Here is a 22,538-nt window from a genome sequence, read left to right as displayed (position 1 = left end):
CCCAGAGTTTGCTCAAATTCATGTCCATTGAGTCGGTGATGCTATCCAACCCTCTCATCCTCCGTCGCTCCCTTCTCTTCCTGCCCTTAATTTTTCCTAGCATCCAGTGAGTTGGCTCTTCCTATCAGGCGGCCACTGTATTGGAGCTTCAGCTTCAGCACCAGTCCTTGTAATGAATATTCAGAATTTATTTCCTTTAGGATTGACTGGTTTGATCTCCTTGCTCTCAAAGCATCAATTCTTTGACTGTCAGCTTTCTTTATGGTCCATCTCTCACATCTGTACGTGACTACTAGAAAAATCATAGCTTTGACTAGACAGCTGTTTGTCAGCAATGTGATGTCTCTGCTTTTTAATACGCTGTCTAGGTTTGTCATAGCTTTGCTATTCAGCTGCAAAGAACAGAAACACACCCCATTTAAGTCAAGGAGGACAGATCACAAAGACACAAGGGGCTCTCACATCACCCAGGGGCAGAGTGCGGAGCCAGGCCAGTCAGCAGGTGGGCAGCCCAGGACTCCAGGCTGCCCTGCACTCCCTGGTCTCACCCCTCTGAGGGACATCTACCTCCCTCTGCTCAGCCATCCATGTGCACAGGGACCACCAGAACTGCCCCCAAATGGCAGCCTGAGCCCTACAGGTGGCTGAGACCCTCTAGTTCTAACTCCTGGCACTGTCTCAATTCCAAGTTTCAGAAAAGCATAATTTGGTTGACCCTTTTGGGATCCATGCTCAGTCCTGGTTCAGTTAGCTGAGACAGGGGCTGGACTTCATATGCTTTTCCAGGAGAGGGGCCAGGTGCTTCTCTGAGAGGGGCCAAGAGCTGCAGGGAATGCTTGACAGTGAAGTGGTTGCTGTTCTGGGGTAGCTAGTGCCCCGAAAGAGGGTGATATCCTGTGTCCATAGGCATGATTGGTGTGAGATTGCTGGGAAAACATGGAGGGCGAAGGAGCACTATTATTGAGCTCCTACTGTCTCTGCACTGGTCTCATTGCGTGTCTTTTCACAGCGATGCTCTGCAGAGACTTAACTGGGAGCCAGAGGCTCCATTCACCTCACACAAGTTCAGTTTTCCATGGCAGCATCTGCATTCATCAAACTTGGTCCCTTAAACTCTCAACACTGGTATTTCCATTGACCCCACTGCTGCTGCACCACATGGGTACCAAGAAGTATCCCGTGGTGTCAGAAATCTGGACATTAAACTCAAGCTCGAGATCTGAAGGAGCAGATAAAGATCTATTGTTGAGATCTATAGTTCAGTTCAGAAGAATCCCACCTAACAGCTTCCTAGCAGCCCCAGTGGACTTTCATGGGGCTTCCCATATGAGACGTCTCTATCGTCTAGGAAAGCATCTCACCAGCATTTCTGGCCTTTGGCAGACTGGGGTTTTGCTGGCTCTTTCACAAAGCCATTTCTGGGGAGTGCAGTGAGGCAGAAAGACTAAAATGAAGGGCTTTGAGAGGCGGATGGTCCTGACCTCTGCTCTGTGATTCATGCTGGGTCGCTAGTTCTCCACGGGCTTCAGCAGGAGAGGTCTTTCCTCTTTCACACAACCTGGGGGTTTTTAAATGAGACAGTGTGTGAAATGTGCTTTGCGCTCATGCTGGAGACAGTAATCACTCAATAAATGGCAGCCATAATAATAGTAATAATAATAACCTAGTTGCTTGAATGCAGGATGTTTCTCTATCCCCTACAGCACCAGTAAAATGCCTTAAAGGAGGCTGCTTCTGTTTCTACTTCCTCTTCCCACTCCTCACCCTCCTTTTCCTGTCCCTCTTCCTTTCCCCCTCCTCCCCCTACTCTTCCTCACCCTCCTTCTCCTTCTTCAGGTGAGATACAATTAGATAACATAGTGCAGGTTTAAAGTATATAACATGTTGTTTTGATCTCTATACTGCAACAAGGTAACCACCATAGCATTAGCTAATGCCTCTGTTCAGTTGCTAAGTCACGTCCAACTCTTTGTGATCCTGTGGTCTGCAGCACGCCAGGCTTCCCTGTCCTTTACTATCTCCCAGAGTTTGCTCAAACTCATGTCCATTGAATCAGTGCTGCTATCTAACCATCTCATCCTCTACTGCCTCCTTCTCCTCTTGCCCTCAGTCTTGCCCAGCATCAGGGTCTTTTCCAATGAATTGGCTCTTCACATCAAGTGGCCAAAGTATTGGAGCTTCAGCTTCAGCGTCAGTCCTTCCAATGAATATTCCAATGAATATGATTTCCTTTAAGATTAACTAGCTTGATCTCCTTGCCATCCAAGGGAGTCTCAAGAGTCTTCTCTAGAACCACAATTCAAAAACATCAATTCTTCGGTGCTCAGCCATCTTTATGGTGCAGCTCTCTAACAGGGCCTTCTTTATGGTCCACCTCTCTAACAGGTCACGTACTTATCATTTCTTTTTTTTTTTATGGTGAGAATACTTAATATCTACTCTTAGCAACTTTGAGTATATAGTACAATATTCTTAATAATAATTACAATGCTGTGCATGAGAGCCCTGGAACTTGTTTATCTTCTCACTGCAAGTGTAGACCCTTTGGCCAGTATCCCCCAATTCCTCCACCTTGCCTCCAGCCCCTGGTAACCACCAGTCCACTCTCTGAGTAGATTCTATGAGTTTGACTTTTTTAGATTCCACATATAAGCAAGATCTACAGTATTTGTCTGACTTATTCCACTCAGCATAATGCCCTCAAGGTCCAGAAGTGTTGTGGCAAATTGGAGAAAAGGATTTCGTTTTCTCATGGCAGAGTAATATTCCATTTTCTATGTATCATGTGACTATCGCTTCTCTCTCTCTCTCCTGCAGGACACCAGCCATGATCGGCTGCTCGTTTGTGGTCAACAGGAAGTTCTTTGGTGAAATCGGTCTTCTGGACCCTGGGATGGATGTGTATGGAGGAGAAAATATCGAACTTGGAATCAAGGTCTGTGACATGGTGTCCTTTCTTCTTGGTCTATTCATGTTTGTGAGCAGTACTACCTGGTCATTTTTGATGTGTGTTTAAAGCTTCTTTAGCTGGGTGAATTACAGAATGGTTCACCCCACTTCTGTTCCTAAAGATGTTCCAGCAGGATTGGTACCCCACCCCCTCCCCAGACAGAAGAAACCTGGGCTTTACCCACTTCAAGAAGTTGAACAATTTGGCCATGCCTGGGTGATCCAATCTAGACCTTAGCTAGAGAATATGGTTCCTGCACCCATCCAGTTTCATTCTCTCCTTAAATCTTTCTGAAAATTAAATCATCTCCTTAAATTAGAATTTCCAGCCTACATATTTGGACAGTTCGTGTACATAGAAGAACCATAAGATGCCAGAGGAGAGAAGGATCCTGTTTTGTGGGACTCTCCTGTTTCTTAGAAAGGTTTCTAAGGAGGCTGTTGGGGAAGAGGAAGAAGATGCAGAAGGGGTTCTTGCTGGCCCCACGTTCAGATCAGCTCCATTGCTTCAGCTGGGTTTTGTTTAAAATTCTGTTTGAAAAATGAATTTCACTGTAAAAAAAAAAAAAGTTGGGCGTATTGATGCATTCCAACCTCTTCATGTTAGAGTTAAGATAAATGGATCTCAGTGAAGGTTTGGGTGAGGGGAATCCTTTAGGACCTGGTCACCACTTAACTGGTGTGTCTTCCTGCGTACCACAAAGAGGGGGCTCCAGAGGGTGCCCATTTAGGGTCACTGGGTCCCCACTGGCCCCTGTCCTGAGATTTTGCATACCTGGGAAGGAAGCTTGTTGGAAATGACTCGGACACAATTATAAGGTTTAAGTTTATTGAATTTCTTCCTTTTCCCGCTGCTGGAATCTCCTTTTTGTGCTGCCAGGCAGGTACCCAGCACGGAATCCCTACCCACAATCAAAGCCTGTTCTCCATGTCAGATTTCACTCGTTATCCCTAATTGCTCAGAACCTTTAAGATACCCTGCCAGCCCCTCATCTACACTTACACCCCCCTCCCTTCATGGAATGAAAGACTTCGTGTTCTTATGATGTAATGAGCGTCCAAGATGCAGGAGCAAAGGGGATGGTGGGGACCTTCCCTGAACCCTCAAGTCACTCCCTTTTGGAAACTGCAGACTCTTCTGTATTTTCAGTTCTGGGCTGGGTTCTTTCCTAAGTGGAATTTACATAGGATTTCTTTGAAAGCCCATCAATGAAAAATCCCATGGATATGTGATCACAACTAGTGTACTCGGCGCTTAATCCATTTGGAATTTAATTGATGGAAAAGATCTGGACCCAGAATGTTGAACTTGGCCTCTAACTTCTGTTTCTACCCTGGTCCCATCTCCTCATTCTGCTCTCATCCCTTCCTTAGCTCTCATCTGCTTCTAGCATGCCAGGGAATTGACTTTTTTATTATGTATATTGTATTTCTCTAACTTTACTAGCCAGATTGCAAGCTTTACGGGGCACAGAGCTTCATGGTGCTCACCTTTGCATCCCAGGCACATAGAACCGTGCTTCACACATGGCTCAATAGGTATCTGTTAGATTGATGACTGGGCACCTAAAGGGACCCAGCATGCGTAGTAGTGAGACTTTGTGGAGACAAGCCCCTTGATTAAATGGAAGATGATAACTTATCCAGGTACTTCCTTATGAAAGGAAGGAGCTGAAGGAAGCCCTGCATTGAGATGGTTAAGCTTTTTTAAAATGTTTCAGAATTTTATGATAGTTTATAAAATCATAAACTATTTTTATGTTTCTTTATTTATATAATGTTTATTTATAACGTGTTTATTTATATATAATGTTTATAAAATTAAAATCTATGATAATTTGGTAAATTGTTGATTCTAAAAATTTTTAATATCTTATTAAGAGGGATTTGAATGTCTCTGTAATAATGTGAGAAGGACGCCTGTGGAGGGTAAGATGACACCAGCAGAGGGGAGACAGGATGATGGATGGAGCAGTGTCCTCACAGGGGCAGGGGCACAGGTGGAGGGGTTATGGGGACAGGAGGGACCCCCAGATTTGATTGCCACGGCAGGCTGTGGTCTGTGGAAAACAGAGGTGGAAACATCAGGACCGACTGCTAAGGCGCTCAGATGTTGGTCTCCCCACGCGTAAAAGTATTTTCTGTGCATCGACCTGGACCCCGCAAAGGTCTGGGTGTGAGGCTCTGCCAGGCTCCGTGGTGGTGGCGGTGATGATAGTCCTGCGTGGCTGCCCTAACCCTGCAGGAGGGGCGGGGCTTGTCAGTTTCTCCCTGCGGCAGCACCACCCAGTACAGCACCGCCCCTGGCCATCAGCTGAGGGCGCCCGTGAGTCCCGCGCCGCACCTCCGAGGGACAGGCTGGAGTGATGGGTTCCAGAGCCTGCTCCCTGGCTTGTCTCCTACTGGTCTTCTCAGCACCTGGCTGCTCTCCGGACCTCTTTGTGAAGGCGTCGGATGGAGGCGCCTGCATCCTCCAGTCGTGTGCAATCACCAGTCTCTTATCCGAGGCACCTCCAGCATCCACGCTGGAGATTTGGGAATGATTTATGCTTTTATTTCCCATAGCCTCACAGTCCCCGAGCTTTTTGGCACCAGGGACCGGTTTTGTGGAAGGCAGTCTGTACACGGATGGTGTTCCGGGTGGTGGCTCAGGTGGTAATGCAAGCAATGCATTCCTACTCAATCGCTTCAGTTGTGTCTGACCCTTGGCAGCCCTACTGATCGTAGCCCACCAGGCTCCTGCAGCCATGGGATTCTCCAGGCAAGAATACTGGAGTGGGTAGCCATTTCCTCCTCTAGGGGATCTTCCCTTCCCAGGGATTGAGCCTGGGTCTCCTGTATTGCAAGTAGATCTTTACCATTTGAGCCACCAGGGAAGCCCTCACCTTAACCAACTTCCTGGCACATACTTATCTATTCTCAGAAAGGAGCCCAGGAAAGAGTCCACATCCTTCAAGCCCCCCCTCCCTTGAAAAATACATTACTATGAAAGCCATCCCTGCTGCCTGAGAAAAATCAGAGCTTTATGTAACATATACACTCATATATACATATATAAAATTGTATAAAGTATACACAGATACATTTATACAGATTAACCTATAATAACCTGCAGGAAATAAAGTCATATGCTTTAGCTATGCAGGGGAATTTTAATTTGAGAACACTTACCTTTTCTTTGTGATTTCTTTGACTAAGAAATAGGTCCATCAGTGATCAAACTATTCTCTGACATTTTTCATTACCTTTTAATTCCATCCTCAGTAATTAAAGAATAGGATGAATTGAAAGCCTTGCTGTGGTTCAGGGGAGGTGGGGGGCGGGGGAAACAACAGGGTTTACTCCAGGGCTATTGCTTGGATGAAAGGCAAGCTTGCCACTGCAAAATCAATGCAGTGGAGAGATGGGGGAAAACATGCTTTCTAGGGCTGAGAAAATAAATGAGATCAGAAATTGAAAGGTTTCATCGTGTTCTGAGTAACATTAATCAGCAATTATTAACAATGTATATTATGGTAATATGTCTAAATGGTAAGAGGAAAAAAATTCAAGGAGAAAAGACCAAATAGATTACTTTTAAGTGGTGTCAGATGGCTTCAGGTTTCTCCAATATATCCGTCTTCTCGGGGATGAAAAGGCACTGTCTTATTCTGAACCCTCATGTAAAAGAACGACTGACACACGCCACTGCTGAATCCTGCCTCCCGGAATCTGAAAGGAAGGCAACAGAAAGATGCGGTCAGATCCTCCAGCCATCAGAAAAAGTCTTAGCTTGTCAGGAATCTCAAGGACTGAATAAAAGGCAGAATTCCTGTGTGTGCACATTGTTGTTGAAAATATTTTTGAGACCAGCGACCCATGATGGAGGTGAAGTCAGCAAGAGGGTGGTGGGTGAGAGAGGGGGACACAGGCATGATAACCTTCTTACCTGGCCCAGCCCAGCCCCCAGGACCCTCCTCTTGGTGCAGCTTTTGCAGGAGGCTCCACAGCAGTCCCGGGTGAAGGATTCAGACTCATGTCATGGTGAACGACCCCTTGGAAGGGAATGGCTACCCACTCCAGTATTCTTACCTGGAGAATTCCATGGACAGAGGAGCCTGGCGGGCTACAGTCCATGAGGTTGCAGAGAGTCAGACACAACTGAGCAACTAACACACACACACAGAGTGAATGATGGACAATGGGTGTGTGTATTTTATTTTACACCAGGTGAGAATGTTGTTCTTAAAATGCAGAGTTTGAGCTTGGTGCCGCAACTGCTGGTGGCATAGTTCACGGTACCCCCAGACCCACATTGTCCTGAGGAGTTGGGATGCCATTCTTAAGACTCTGGTGGGCCCAAGGTTGGCATCTATGCCATCTTGCCCAGCCCAGTGCACTTGAGCTGAAGGTGCTGAAGACCTGCAGGCCAGCCCACAGACTCAGGCTCTGTGAGTCCCCATGCCAACTGGAATACCTTCAGCAGTAGACTTGATAATCAGGGGGCAGACAGTACAAACAGTCCTGATTGGACACTGAAAGTTCAAGTATCCTGAGTACCAGTGTCTGAGAGTGAAGATGAATATCTCAGCTCAAGTAGAAAACGTGAAAGGGTTCTGACCAGCCCTGTTGATTGATGCTCTGATCCCCCCCCCAGCCACTCCTCTGTCCACGGGCTTTGGGACTTATCATCCAGCATCCATTTTAACCATGGAAGATTCTCCCTGCCCTCTCTGAGACCCCTGACATCAGAATCCCCCATGTCCAGAAGCCTCCTGTGACCTTTGTCTTCCATTGGGATCTCTTGGGCTTAAGTCCGCTCTATCTATTGGATGTTGTGGTTGGATAATGGTCACTCCTGGAAGCAGACCACCAGTTCAGTCCCATTTGCCTTATCCTTAGACTGCATGAGTCTTTGGTCCTCCTTTATCTGCTGTTGATGGTCATCTCTGACTATGGGACTATCTTCACGATGTAAGGTTAGAGTATACCTGTGATAAAACTCAGAGCAAAAGTCCTTGGTCTTGTTTAGATAGAATCAACTTTGGGGTTTCATGGACTAGTCTTTAATCTGGATCCATATATTAATATTTCAGGTGACCAGCAGTTCAACTGAATGCTTTTGGATATAATAGGGAGGCATGTTGAGAGCCCTCTCCGCTCTAACAGACACTGAACTAAGGAGACCACAATAGACAGACATGGCTTCTATCTCCATAAAATTTATGGTCAGGCAGAAAAATCTTTCATTTAGCAAATAATTACCAATGTAACAGGTGTGAAAAGATAGGTGAGAGGAAAATAAGAAGATAGCAAAGGAATATGATCTACTCTAGGCAGTTGGGAAGCTCCTCCTTAAGGAAATGAGGTTGAAGACTTGAAAAATGTGTTGAATTTAGATAGGTCAAGAAAGTGTGGGAGTGGAGTGTAGGAATAAGAATATTCCAGGCAGTTTTAGTTATATGAGATGATTAAGTTCTAGAGATTTATTGTATAGCATAGTACCTGTAGTTAATAATGCATCATGTCCTTAAAATTTTGCCGAGGGTAGATTTTATGTTGTGTTCTTTTCACAAAATGTTTATTTATTTATTGAGGTATAATTGACCTACATCACTGTGTACATTTAAGGTGTACAGTAATAATAAAGAATGCAGGAGGAAATGTTTGACAGTGATATGTATGTTGATAGCATAGATATTGTGGTGATATTCCCAGGTGGCCCAGTGGTGAAGAACCCACCTGGCAGTGCAAGAGACTCAAGAGATGCAGGTTTGATCCCTGGGTCGGGAAGATCCCCTGGAGGAAGGCATGGCAATCCACTCCAGTTCTGTTGCCTGGAGAATCCCCATGGACAGAGGAGCCTGGTGGGCTACAGTCCGTGGGGTAGCAAAGAGTCATGACTGAGCACACACGCACGGTGACGAGATGGTTTCCCAGGATTATGCTTATCTCCAAATTCATCAAATAGTTTACATTAAATATGTACAGCTTTTCAATATCAATCATGCCTCAATAAAATGGTTTTTAAAAGAAAAAAATATGTTCCAGGCAGAGAGAAAACATTTGCAGAGGTTTGGCATTCTGAGAGGAAATGTATTCTGGAAACTGTGAGGTATTCCAGGTGGCTGGAGAAGGTAAATGTTAGGGAAAACTTATTAGATGCAGCGGCAGCAATCTTGAGTGGCATCTAGGTTATGCAAGATCTTTAAACAGGTATTTGGCTTTTTCTTAAGGACCACTGTGAATATTTTGAAAGGAATAAAAGGAGACATATGTGATAAAGAAAAAGACATCTGTATGTGTGTGGTGTGTGTCTATATATAGTCCCATGTTGGATCTATAACCAAGATCCTTTGGAAGCATTTAAGGTGAGTGTGGCTATCAGACTTTTTTTATATAAGAAAGATCATTATTGCCATGAAAAGATCTCGAATGCCATGTCGAGAATGGATGATAGAACTGAATGGACTCAGAGGAGAGCCAGTAGGAGAGCCTAAACTGTGGTTGGGGCAGCGGGAGAGAAATGGACAAATTCAGAAAGCAGAAGAGACAGGATCTGAGGGTTGAGTGTATAGAGGGGATGAAAGTGAGCCGGGGGCAAGGTGGACTCCCGAGTTACTGACTTGAACAATTGGGAGATGCTGGTGCTCTTCTCGGAGATGAGAGGTCTAAATGAAGGCACAAGACGATGCTTTCTCTGTGAGAGGGATCCCAACACCATCCAGTTCATCCAGTAGGCAGTTGGGTGTGTGGAAATTAAACAAAGGAGAGAGGACAAGGCATGAGTTAGATTTGGGCATCTTCTGTACATAGAGTATATTTGAAGTTGCAAGAAGGAAGGGGTTGCCTAGAGAAAGAAGGAGAGGGGATAAGACAGAAATCCAGGAGACAAAAACCACCTTTAGGGCATGGAAAGAGTAGTTGGAGAAACGGCTAAGAAGAAGAAGCCCAGAGCAGGCATGGAGAGGAAGGGGTGGATCCAGGTACGATTCAGGGGCCTAATGAACAAGGACCTGGTGATGACTCAGCACGAGGAATGAATGGGAGGAGAGAGTGGTATACCTCCCAGGTCTGAGCAACCAGATAGATTCACTTAGAAAACACTGGCAGAGAAGAAGGTGTGTCGGTGAAAATTCGAGGAATTCCATTTTAGAAATGTTGAGTCCTCTGTGACTTGGCCACAAGATGTTGAAAGAACATAGGAGTAAGGTGGGGTTCCAACCGAGAGCGGGAGTTGGAACAGGGTTCTAGGACAAATGTGGCGTGTTCACCATCCCATCCCGGGGTCTACTGGACCTAAGCGGGGCTTAGGATTTGGGCTGACTTAACAGCGGTAGGACATGGTGATTCCTTTTGTAATATGAGCCCATGGCTTACAGCAAACAGTAGCCATAGGTGCTATACCTAAAGAATTGAAGAGTTAGGAAAATAGTGTTTGTTTGTTTGTTTTTAATTGAGGACTCATCTCTTTTTTTCTGAAATATTTTGGGGACAAGATCTTAGTTTTTTAAGATGTTTAGAACTTTAGAATCTCTGCTCCATACTCCAATTTTGTGCAAGGATGTGAGTTTCCAGATGCTCGTCCAATCCGCCTGCCTTTGCCTGTTTGTATGGCACCTCCCAACAGGAGATGGCGAAGCCACCACTGGAGCCAGAGCTCGTGAGCCACCTACCTGTAAAGACTTAAAATCTGCAGTGACATGTGGTTCTTCCAGCCTTCACTGCTCCGTGACATATACCTCACAGTACAGAATGGTGCTTTGTAGGAAAGAGCAGGAGAAGGTTCATTTAAACAGAGACTGCTGGCATGAGACAGCAGGACCATTTTGCTATCTTTATTGAAATGTATTGCCATCCTTTTAAGTCATAAAAATAGACATATAGATATAGATATCTAGAAAGCTGAAAAAACACACACATGCATAAAAACACACACACACACGCACACACACGCTCCAAAAGAAACCTTCCCTGAGAGATCTTACAAAAGACAAGCAGCAACGTGATGTCAGTTGTAGAATAAAATGGTTTCCATCGAGTTTCTAAAATTCTTCAATTTTAGAATTGTGTACAGGCTGGGAATTCCACCCCCAGTGGGTGAGGGGTTTAGATAATATTGTCTCTTGCTATTTTTTCCCCCACAAAACAAATTGGAGAATGAAGAATTGTCATTACATTTTATGTTAGTTTCCTTTATTTTAATTCAACATTTTATTATGGAAAATTTGAAACATAACAAAAATAGAACAGTCTAATGAATCCGAATGTACAAATGATTCAGCTTCAACAAATATCAACATTTTGCTGTGTGTTTTTCAGCTACTGCCTCTCAGCTTTCAAAAAGCAAATCCCCAGACATCGAATTGTTCTGCCTATAAAAATTTTAGAGTGCATTGCTAACATAGAAGGACTTTTTTAAAGCATAGGCTCAAAATAAATTTACTACGGTAAAATTCATTACCCAGTTCATGTTTCTTAAAAGTATTTCTCAAAATTCTGTGCAATTTTTCTCAACAATATCATTGATGACTTGTTCAAGCAAGATTCCAAACGAGGTCTACAGATTGCATTTGATTGATATCCCTGTTTTTATTTTTTTAATTTTTTTATTTTTAATTGCAGTATAGTTGTTTACAATATTGAGCGAGTTTCATGTATATAGCAAAGTGATTCAGCTATGTATATTTTCAGGCTCTTTTCCGTTATAAGTTATTGTAAAATATTGAATAGTGTTCCCTTTTGTTGTTTAGTTGCTAAGTCATGTTCAACTCTTTTTGTGAGCACAGGGTGGGTAGCCCACCTGGCTCCTCTGTCCATGGAATTTTCTAGGCAAGAATACTGAAGTGGGTTGCCATTTCCTTTTCCAGGGGAATCTTCCCAGGTACTGAACCCACAACAATGAATCCTTCATTGCAGGCAGATTCTTTTCCACTGAGCCACCTGGGAAGCCCATGCTACACAGTAAATCCTTGTTGATTATGGTTTTTATATAGAGATGTGTGTCTGTTAATCCCATACTCCTAATTTATCCCCCCCGACCCATATGCCTCTTAAGTATCTTTTAATCTGTACCATTTTCCCTTACTTTTATTATTCTCATGTCATTCATTTACTGAAGATACGAAACCATTTGTCAGGTAAAAGTTTGCACTCTCTGGACTTGGTAGATGATCCTACTTAATGTCTTTAACGTGTTCCTCTCTTCTCCATTTTGTCTAAACTGTATTAGATCTGGAAGGTTAATTAGACTCGGTTTCCTTCATCCACCCCTTCCTTCTTTCCCGTAAGAACGCTTCAGGTGATTCTGTAAACTTCCTATCACATTACATCAGGAGATACATACAACCTGGTTGTCTGGATTTTAGTGATGTTAAGATTCAAAAGTGGGTCCATGTGTTTTCAGCCTGATTCATCCGTTATAAAATTCCCCGTCATCCTTTCACCTAATGATTTCAGCAGCCACTGACAGTCCTTGTCCAGATCCATTATTTCATTAAGGCTTACAAATGGTGATTTTAAAATTTTACATTCATCCTGCGTTTATAAAACATAATGCTGTTACTAAAAAAGAATTTACCCTCATCACCTGTTTGGATACTCCCAAATATAGTTCAAATAGGAAAGGCAGAATAAATGCTTGATTTTTTCCTTTTATTTAAACAGTTTTAGAATAATAAGTTGATGACATAGCAGCCTCCAAAGGTGACCAATGAATGGGCTTTTCTCCAGTAGAATTATTTTTTTAAAATAGATATCTTATGTTTCTAAATCCATTACAGTCATTACTCATTTTTTGCTCATTTTGTTTTTATTAAAGCCTTACTTAATACAGTAAAATGCACAGATTTTCAGTCTTCAGTCAAATGGGCTTCACAGTTATGTACATCTCAGTAATCGCCTCCCAAAGTGTGATATTGAAGATTTCCTTTGCCTGTGAAAGTCCCCTGTTGTCGTTTTCCTGTCTTTTCTCTCTATTTCCCTATATCACCCACTGTAGGCAACCGTTTTCTGATTTTCTTCACCATAGGTTAGTTGTGTCTGTTCTAGAACTTCTCATAAATGGAATCATGCCTTATACACTCTGATCCTCAGCGTTGTTGTTTAGTCTCTCAGTCGTGTACAACTCTTCTGTGACCCCATGGACTAGCCCACCAGGCTTTTCTGGCCATGGGGTTTCCCAGGCAAGAATACTGGAGTAGGTTGCTATTTCCTTCTCCAGGGACTGTTTCCAACCCAGGGATCGAACCTAGGTCTTCTGCTTTACAGGAAGATTCTTCACTGCTGAGCCACTGCAGAAGTCCTTAATCTTCCAGCTAATGAATGTTTATGAGATTCCTCCCTGTTGTCGTATCTATATCAGAAATTCATTCCTTTTTATTGCCGAGAATTACAGCAATGTATGGGCTTCCCTGGTAGCTTAGTTGTTAAACAATCTGCCTGCAATGCAGGAGACTGGGGTTCGATCCCTGAGTTGGGCAGATCCCCTGGAGAAGGAAATGGCAATTCACTCCAGTATTCTTGCCTGGAAAATCCCATGGATGGAGGAGCTTGGAGGACCATAGTCCACGGGGTCACAAGAATCAGGCACAACTTAGCGACTAAACCACCACCACTCCATTGTGTAAAAATATGATCATTTGTTTATTCATTTTTCCTGCTGAAGGATTGTTGGGTTCTTACCAATTTAGGACTGTTATGAAAAACATGTTTTTTTTGGACATATGTTTGGATTCTGTTGGGTAAGTACATAAGAACTGAATACTTAGAATATGGGAAATATGTATGTTTAACTTGTAAGAAATGGTCAAACAAGTGTCTCAAGTGTTTGGGTCATTCTCCGCTTTCACCAGTTATTGTGTGAGAGTTCCAGGTGTCCACATTTTGCCAGTATTTGTTTTAACGAATCCATTAGGTTTGAATTGGTACCTCAGTGTTTTCGTTTGCAGTTCCTTCATAGCTGATGACACTGAACACTTTCTCTTGTGCCTAAGAATAATTTTCACAACATCTTTTGCCCATTTTAACACATTGTTTAATTTTGTTTTATTGCTCATTTATACAGATCCATTATGTGTTCTGATTATGATCACTTTTTCAGAAATATAGTGTATATATGTGTGTGTGTAAGTATATGTAAGCCAATTTGTGGCTTATCTATTCATTTTCCACTTATTCTGGAAGCTTTATGGCTTTAGCTTTTACATTTATGTCTATGATCCATAAAGCAATGGAGAAAACAAAAGAGAATATCTTGGGGGGTATGCAGTACTTTTTAGACTGGATACGAAAGCATTAACAATTTTTAAACAAAGTGCTAGTTTGGATTTAATCAAAATTTAAAATTTCAGCTCATTTAAAAAGATACCAGCAAGCCACACACTGAGAAAAATATTTACAGTGGCTATATCTGACAAAGGAATCTTATCCAGACTAAATATAATGACACCTAAAAGTTAAGACTAAAACAATGGCAAAACATCTGAAGAGCACTTCACAGAGCTTCCTAGCTTTCTGGCCCAGGAAGTTTCAGCTTTGTCCTATATATTTCATGTCCCAAACCTGGAATCAGCCATCACTCTAAGGACCCCTGGTTCCCCCTCGTGGGAGATTAGAGACCAAAGTCTTGTCAGTGAAGGTGCTCATTACTTCTAAGACTTTTCAGAAAAGCTGGATAACACTGACCTTTTTAGAAAGAAAAATGTAAGTCATTCTTTCATACTAGTATTTCCAATTTAAATTTATGATTATAGAAGTTTTACTTCTTTGATTTTATGCTTATCTTTCACTGAAAGCTTTATTCTAATTGACAGAATAAGTCTGATTCTTATTGACATAATTTCTCATTTGCTTTATCCCACTATGTATGTTATATATGTATATATAGTGTATGTTCTCTATATGTATACAGATATATATGATTTCAGTATAAGAATGCCAGCTAACAAGTTGACTGAATAAAATTCAGTATTTCTTTGTATTTTGTTTTGTCCTTAGGATATATTTCCACAGTCATGTGTGGTCAACGCTCTGTTTTAAAGGTGTTTGGAATCATTTTTCTGTGTAATTATGCAACTTCCTTGATGTGGGATGTTAGAGCTAAATTTCAATGAACAACAAAGTTCACTTTTTTTCTATTTTACTGAGGTTACAGGTCAGGTAACTGATTTGACCTAAAGTTTTGGCTATTTTTTAAGACTTTTTTAATGAGCAGTTTTATGTTTGCAGCAGAATTGACAGGAGAGTAGAGAGATTTCCCCACACATGCATAGCTTGTCCCACTGTAACATCCCTGGCCAGAGTGCTGCATTTATTACCAGAGATGAATCTACACAGACCTGCACTAATCACCCAAAGTCCCTGGTTTACATTATGCTTCACTCTTAGTGTTGTGCGTTTTGTGGATTTGGACGGTGACAGGGATCAATCATTGCAGTGTCGTACAGATGTTTCACTGCCCTAAAATTTTACTGTGCTCCCCTTATTCACACTCTCCACCCCCACTCGCTGACAACCCCTGATCTTTTTATTGTGTCTGTAATTTTGCTTTTTCCAAAATGTCTAGTTGTAATTGTACAGTATGTAGCCTTTCCAGATTGGCTTCCTTCACATAGTAATTTGCATTTGAAGTCCCCCCATGTCTTTTCAAGAATTGATTGCTGTCTTTTTTAGTGCTGAATAATATTCCATCCTTTGGATGTACCGCAGTTTATTTATTCATCTATTCATCTTGGTTGCTTCAACGATTTGAAAATTATGACTAAAACTGCTATAAACATCTGTGCGAAATCAGTAGCATTGTATATTCATGGCAGTGTGTATCAAGCACTCTGCTTCTAGGCTTATTTCTACCCAGCACCCTCTCTGGCTTTTGGTTCTGTGATACCCAGAAACCCATTCTGCCAGAGAAGCTGCGAGTCTGTGCTGCTGCTACACATGGACTCATTTGGTGTGTAAATCGTCCCGGTTCACCTTCACTGAGGCTGAGCTTGTGTATCTGATTCACTGTAGGCTCTGGGATTATTCCTCTTGTTAGAGCTTTGGGGAAAAAAAATCCAACAACTGCTAAACATGAAAAAAATACTCCCTCTACCTTGTCCCCCACAAAAAAAGGAAAAAAAAAGCATCTTATTGATTGTCAAAGCTAAATTAAATCCTTCCATACCAAAGCTAAGCCAGAGAGGAGAAATTGCCCAGATAGAGATAAAGACAGGACCCCCAAAATTCTGAAAGTGGGCAGAGAATGTCAAGAAACAGCTACACCATTATCAACAAGTAAAGGGACACCAGAGAGAAGAGAAGGGAGGTGGTGGTGAGCAGAAACCACAGGCTGGACCTTCTCTATCACCTTCACTGTTGCAGGACTTTTTTGCACCACAGTCTGTACTCGGTGCTTAAGATGAAATTTGGGCCTTTCCCACATGTGCATTTATTTTAATGTATGTATGTCTGTTGATTTATTTGGCTTCCTCGGGTCTTGTTGGTGATACACGGGATATTCGTTCCATCAGGCAGATATTTCGCTGCGGCACACGGACTCTCTAGTTGTGGTGTGCGGGAGCAGTAGTTGTGATGTGCAGGCTTAGTTGCCGGGCAACATGTGGGATCTTAGTTCCCCAACGACAAACCCATGTCCCCTGCATTGTAAGGTGGATTCTTAACCATTGGACCACCAGGTGAGTCCCCACAAATGCATTTAAATGGGAGAGATACACATTTCAAGCTAGTATCTGCTGTCAGTTGGCACTAAGTTTGTGGCAGAAAACTGTGCTCATAGGCGCTTTACAAACATTAGATTCTTCAGTCTTCATGAGAATCATGTAAATTAGTCATTATTGATCCCATTTTACAGATGATACCGGGATTGTTAGAAGGCAGGTAATTTGTCCAAGATCTTACAGCTGATAAACAGGGGAGCCAGAAGTCAAAGCCAATTTGTCTGACTCTACAGCTCTCTGAGGTTTTCACTCACCTATTGCTTAGAATATTTATTCATCCCAGGCGCTGCATCCCTCTACCCTTAGGATGGAGGTGACAACACTGGCGATTATGTAATGATGTCATCATATAGTAGATGCTCAAGGTGTTGGCTGTATATAATACATATCATAAAGCACTTCCATTTGCAGAAGATACAATGCTCATGATTCCCGTGTAGACACGCAAATAGATCCCATGCCCATTCATCTCTATCGTGTAATACACTGCTTCGTATATAGAGAACTGTAGTTATGCAATAAACACAAATGTGTTTGAAACAGCATGAAATTGGATTTCCTCATCCATAAATTGTGTTATATTTATGTCTAAGTTATAGCTGAAGGAACAGACCCACGATGTTGGTATTTTTATAAATGGTGTCTAATGTATTTCTATTAAGGGGAGATATATTTGCTGTGCTGAAATGTATTATCATAATAGCCAAACCATTTACTCTACCACTGGAAAATAGTGTGGTATTCTGTCTGGAATTTCACTTGCCTGCTCCCAGACTGCCAGATCTCTTGTAAATTATCGTAGGCGTCTGTGAGTTATTTTATAGGAAGCATCCATCTATTTTTACAACTCTGAAAACTCTGTCACTCTCATTCATCTCCCTGGGAATAAAGCAATAATTTGATTCCCTATAAATGTGAACCTGAATTTACACCGTCCTCTCCAGGTGCGACTGTAGTGTAGTGACGTGGTGATTTATAGCTCTGGGTTTCTGGGGCAGGGGACAGGATGGTAGTAGCATCCTTGCCCTGTGTGCTTGTTTCCATTTTCCACTATTTTTACACAAAAGGGGTTGGGAATTAGCCTGTCCCGATTCTATTTAGGGCACAGTTGTTTTGTTCCTTGGACCCTGTGGGCTTGGTGGAATGCCATGCCACAAAGAGCAGCCACCAAGGTCCTGAGCCATTCCATTCAGCCCTAGGTCTAGTAGTTGGCTGGAGGTCTGCACACATGAGCCTTGGGCATGGTGATGTGCTCAGTCTTCAGGAAAACTGCCATTGCAAAATTGTCAGGGCTTCCACAAAAAAAGAGTTGACTGTCTAGGGGAATCTCAGATATTTGCTGTCATATGGATAGCCCATTGGACAAACCCAGGTTACCCATCTTTGATGTCCCATCTTCTGGCCCATTTGAAGGAGAGCTTGCCTGGGGAATGTCAGTGTTTTATCCCCTCTTCCCTCACTGGGATGCCAAGGTGGGAGATGTCCCTAGCTGCCTGGGATCCTTTGAGACCAAGGCTGTCTAGGCTTGGAAATCTGATGCTTCCAGAACCAGGGACATGGGCAGTGGGAAGAGAGCTTGGATAATCACTAGAATGAAGAAGTAGGAGCATGAGGAGGAACAGGGGCTTGAGTGTGTAGCCAGAGAAAATTGGAGAGCCAGGAAGACCAGAGGGAGAAATGATGGACCAGGCATGAAATGCGGGAAAAAGTCCCAGAAGAGTTCCTGAGACAGGTGGGTTCTGGTGCCCTGGGCTGGCTCCCCCATGCATTCTGAAGCATGATGCTTGGGTGGGATGGCTGCACTTAAAGGTCATTGCAAGAGGCAACACTTCACTCAGCTGCAGTACCCGCTGAGACCTGGATTCAAGCAGGAAAGCAGCTCTGGCATCTCTTTATCATGTTCTGAGTCTGAAAGGTTTGTGCTGGGTCATGTGTGCATGATCAGTCGCTCAGTCATGTCCCTTTTGCAACCCCATGAACTGTAGCCGGCCAGGCTCCTCTCTCCATGGAATTTTTCAGACAAGAATACTGGAACAAGTTGCCATTTCCAGGGGATCTTCCCAACCCAGGGCTCAAACCCCCACCTCCTGCACTTCTTGCTTTGGCAGAAGATTCTTTACCACTGTGCCACCTGGGAAGCCCTTGGGCTGGGGGCTTTCCCTAATTGGAACCATTTGTCCTTAAAGGTCATCTCCTGTGATAAATATTGTACACCAGGCCATCTCAGCAAGGAACCTCTTTGTTTATGCTAATGGCCATTATTTTTGTGGAAGCTCATTTAATACTGTTCGTTTGGAAATATGCTGGATGGATTTGCTGATGGTGACCCTCAGCTTTGAAGCTACCATCTACATGTGTGCAAAGTGCTTTGTATGGGCACATCTTCCAATGACAGCCATGCGTAGCCACTGTCTGCTTCACAGAGCATGAAATGGTACTCTGTTTGACTATTTCATAATTAATTCCCTCCCCTTTGGAAAGTCTAAAAGGGAAATATATTGTGCATTTGACAACGCCATACATTTTAAAGTACTCAGGCTTAGAAATACATCTATGTGTTTCCTCTATGTGACAAAAATGAAAAGAATTAAAAACCTCAGATATTTTTCAAAACTTGCATTTAGTGTCTTTTTAACCTTTTGGAAGAGACACATTCAAATTCCATTCCTCCTACTTGAACAACCATGTAGGAAATTACAAAGGTCCATTCTATTGATGCAAAAGAGGCCAAAAGAATGTGCAGATTTCAGTGAAAGGCTATTATTTTCTTTTTAAAATGGTTTTACCTCCACTGATGCTCACACCAAGTTCTCCTTTATTTATTTATTTTTTATTACCCAGAAAATCAGCCAGTCCTTTGGGCTTGGAATGGTTATAGCAAATTTGGAGCTCTTTTTGAGAAAATTATCAAAGAAAAATTAGCCCAGAGGCAAGATGCTCAGGATGCTTTAAAAACTGGCAGCTATGAAAAACTCTAGTAAAACTGTTAAGATAGGAAGAGATCTATACCCAGGCAGGAAATTGAAAGGCCCAGCTTCCTGAGATCCAGATGATGGAAGAGCTGGATGGCCTTGAGGGAGTTATTTGATATTCCAGTTCTAGTTGCATGGAAAATAGCCCCCAAGTGAGTGACTTAAGTAATAACCATCATTTCATTATCCCTCTTGTGAGTGAAGAATTCGGACAGGGCAGTGTGTTATGAGATGAATTGTGGCCCCCTCCAAGGGATGTTGAAGTCCTAATTTCCTGTACCTGAGATTGTGACCTTATTTGGAAATAAGGTCTCTGCAAATGTAATCAAGATAACATGAGGTCATTAGGACTGGCTCTAGTCCGGTATGACCATTGTTTGGATAAGAAAGGAAGGACTTCCCTAGTGGTACAGTGGATGGGAATCTGCCTGCCAATGCAGGGGACACAGGTTCAATCCCTGGTCTGGGAAAATTCCACATGCCATGGAGTAAATGATCCCCTGGGCCACAACTGCTGAGGCCACGCTCTTGAGCTTGCGAGCCACAGCTACTGAAGCCTCCAAGCCTGGAGCCCATGCTCTGCCACAAGAAGCCACCGCAATGAGAAGGCCACACACCACAATGAAGAGAAGCCCCCATTCACCGCAACTAGAGAAAGCCAGCACACAGCAAGGAAATCCCAGCACAACCAAAAATAAAATAAATAAATAAGTTATTTTTAAAAAAGAAGACGACACAGACACAATGAGAACACGTTAGGACAACAGCAGCAGAGATTGGAGCTATGCAGCTACAAGCCAAGGAATGCTAAAGAACACAGAGAACTGAATTGATGGCTCAGATGGTTAAGAATCCACCTGCAAATCAGAACTGAATTCGATCCCTGAGTTGGGAAGATTCTCTGAAGAAGGAAATGGCCGCCCCCTCCAGTAATCTTGCCTGGAAAATCCCATGGACAGAGGAGCCTGGCGGATTACAGTTCATGGAATCGCAGAGTTGGGCGTGACTGAGTGACTGCGCACGCACCCCCACCCCAGTTTGGGCGGATTAGACGTCTGCCATCCAAGGGAAAGAGACTGGAACAGCCTCTGTAGTCTCTTCTCCCTCCCTTCCCCTGTGGGCTCTGCCGTCTCCTTTGTGTGGTGTCCCTTCTGCCACATCTGATCCTTGCACCCTTGGTCTGGTCTTCCAGCCTAGAAGGAGTGGCATTTAGTCTAATAGGCATTTCTGGAGTCCTGTGTGCAAGACAGTGAGCTGAGCGTTGCATCAGGCCCTGTGCTGGCAGAGAGGAAAGGCTGGGAGCCTCATTGGCAGAGGAGGTATGGTCTTGGCCAGTCTCTCAAGGAGCCTTGAGTTCACGTGCTGTGCTGTCACTGCATCACTCCGTGCCATCTTAAGAAAGGCCCTTCCGCCTACAAGAGCAGCTCCAAAACCAGCCACAGCCCGGCTGAATTTTCAACCTAGAAGATTTCTTCTGCTGGCGGTGAGGCTCCTAGAGGTCTCAAGCGTCAGGGTTTCTCACCTGGACACTGTTGACCTGTGGGGCTAGGTAATTCCTTGGCTAGGGGTGGGGAGGGGGTGTCCTATGTATTATAGGCATCCCTGGCCTCTACCCACCCCTGCAAGAAGCCAGTAATGCCCACTCCTCGCCCACCAAAAATGTCTTCCAAAGTTGCCGGATGTCCCTGGGGAGAGGGAAAGGGAATAAAGTTGGCCTTTGTGGAGAACCACTGATGGAGACCATGCCTTCTCCCTGGGGCAGTGTGGCCCCTGCAGTAACACTGGTTCTTTTCTTTTTTAATGTTTATTTATTCTTTATTTATTTGGCCATGCCGAGTCTTAGTTGCGGCACATGGGTTATTTTAGTTGTGGCCGGTGGGATCTAGTTTCCCAACCAAGGATCGAACCTGGGTCCCCTGCACTGGGAGCTCAGAGTCCAGAGTCTTAACCACTGAACCACCAGGGAAGTAACGCTGATTCTTGAAGGGGGCAGATCTTAACTATTACAGTGGTTTGTAATGCTTCAAAGGGCCACAGTAGGTGTACAAACAGCACATCCATGGTACTCAGAGAGGAAGATTAGCAAAGGGGGGCGGGAAAGGAGTGATAATGAAAAACAAGATTGAGAAGTACTGATTTCGACCAAAGGGGAGCCAGTTTTTCTGGAGGCTCTAGGAAGGGAATTTGGAGATTGAAATAGGGAACCAGCGGTCACAATGGGCACAGGGGACCACTCATCACCACAACAACTAACTCGAGTCACTGACCACATGCCAGGCATTGGGCCAGCTGGTTTCAGGCACACAAGCAATGCCATGCACAATAAGCGCTCTTATCTATTTCCCACATTACAGCTGGGAAGCGGAGGCACATGCAGAGTAACAGTGAACGCTGAATGTCCAGAGGCCATGCCCTTGACTTCAGTGGGTCAGAGCCAATTAGGTGAGAAGGCGTTGCCCCTGGGAGTGTAATTCGGGATCAAGAGAGCAGGGAAACTCTGGGACACGATGGAGACAGAGCTGGGAACAGGGGAGAGGAAGGCTTGACTATGGGATGTGAATCAGAAAAAAACTGAAAATTGAGAGCTTAGGAGGGAGGGAGGGAGGGAGCTGAGGACCCACAGCATGGAATGAGTCAACCTCAGAGTTCAGTGCGATCCTTCACTTGACCTTCTCGGGTGCCTTTTGCACCCCAGCAGCTATAGAGCTGGGTTGAAGCAAGCTTGGCCAAGCTAGCTGCAAACAAATTCTTTCCCAGGCAAGGCTGGCCTTGGCCTGGCCTTTCACACCTGCTAAGTAAATCAGGCTGCCTCCTGACTTCCCCCTGGGCCTGTCTCAGCTGATGTCTTTCTTCTCCCAAGCTCAAGATCTTATAGAGAAGAAATTCTGTGAGCATCCCTCATTTTTTTTTTTTTTTTAAT

At 43.7% G+C, this 22,538-nt stretch overlaps 1 protein-coding gene across 1 annotated transcript in view; it reads left to right on the top strand.

Annotated features, from left to right (window-relative positions):
- WBSCR17 (Williams-Beuren syndrome chromosome region 17) overlaps nt 1-22,538 on the top strand; it is a 431,575-nt gene that overhangs the window by 342,359 nt on the left and 66,678 nt on the right. The window contains exon 7 of the mRNA XM_010854340.1: nt 2,818-2,935. Within this exon, the coding sequence (XP_010852642.1) occupies nt 2,818-2,935 (118 nt within the window). The remainder of the gene's footprint in view (nt 1-2,817; nt 2,936-22,538) is intronic.

Source organism: Bison bison, unplaced genomic scaffold (genome assembly GCF_000754665.1).
Source record: "Bison bison bison isolate TAMUID 2011002044 unplaced genomic scaffold, Bison_UMD1.0 scf7180017864340, whole genome shotgun sequence".
In the NCBI taxonomy this organism is placed as follows: Eukaryota; Metazoa; Chordata; class Mammalia; order Artiodactyla; family Bovidae; genus Bison; species Bison bison.
This window is presented reverse-complemented; position numbering and strand designations above follow the sequence as displayed.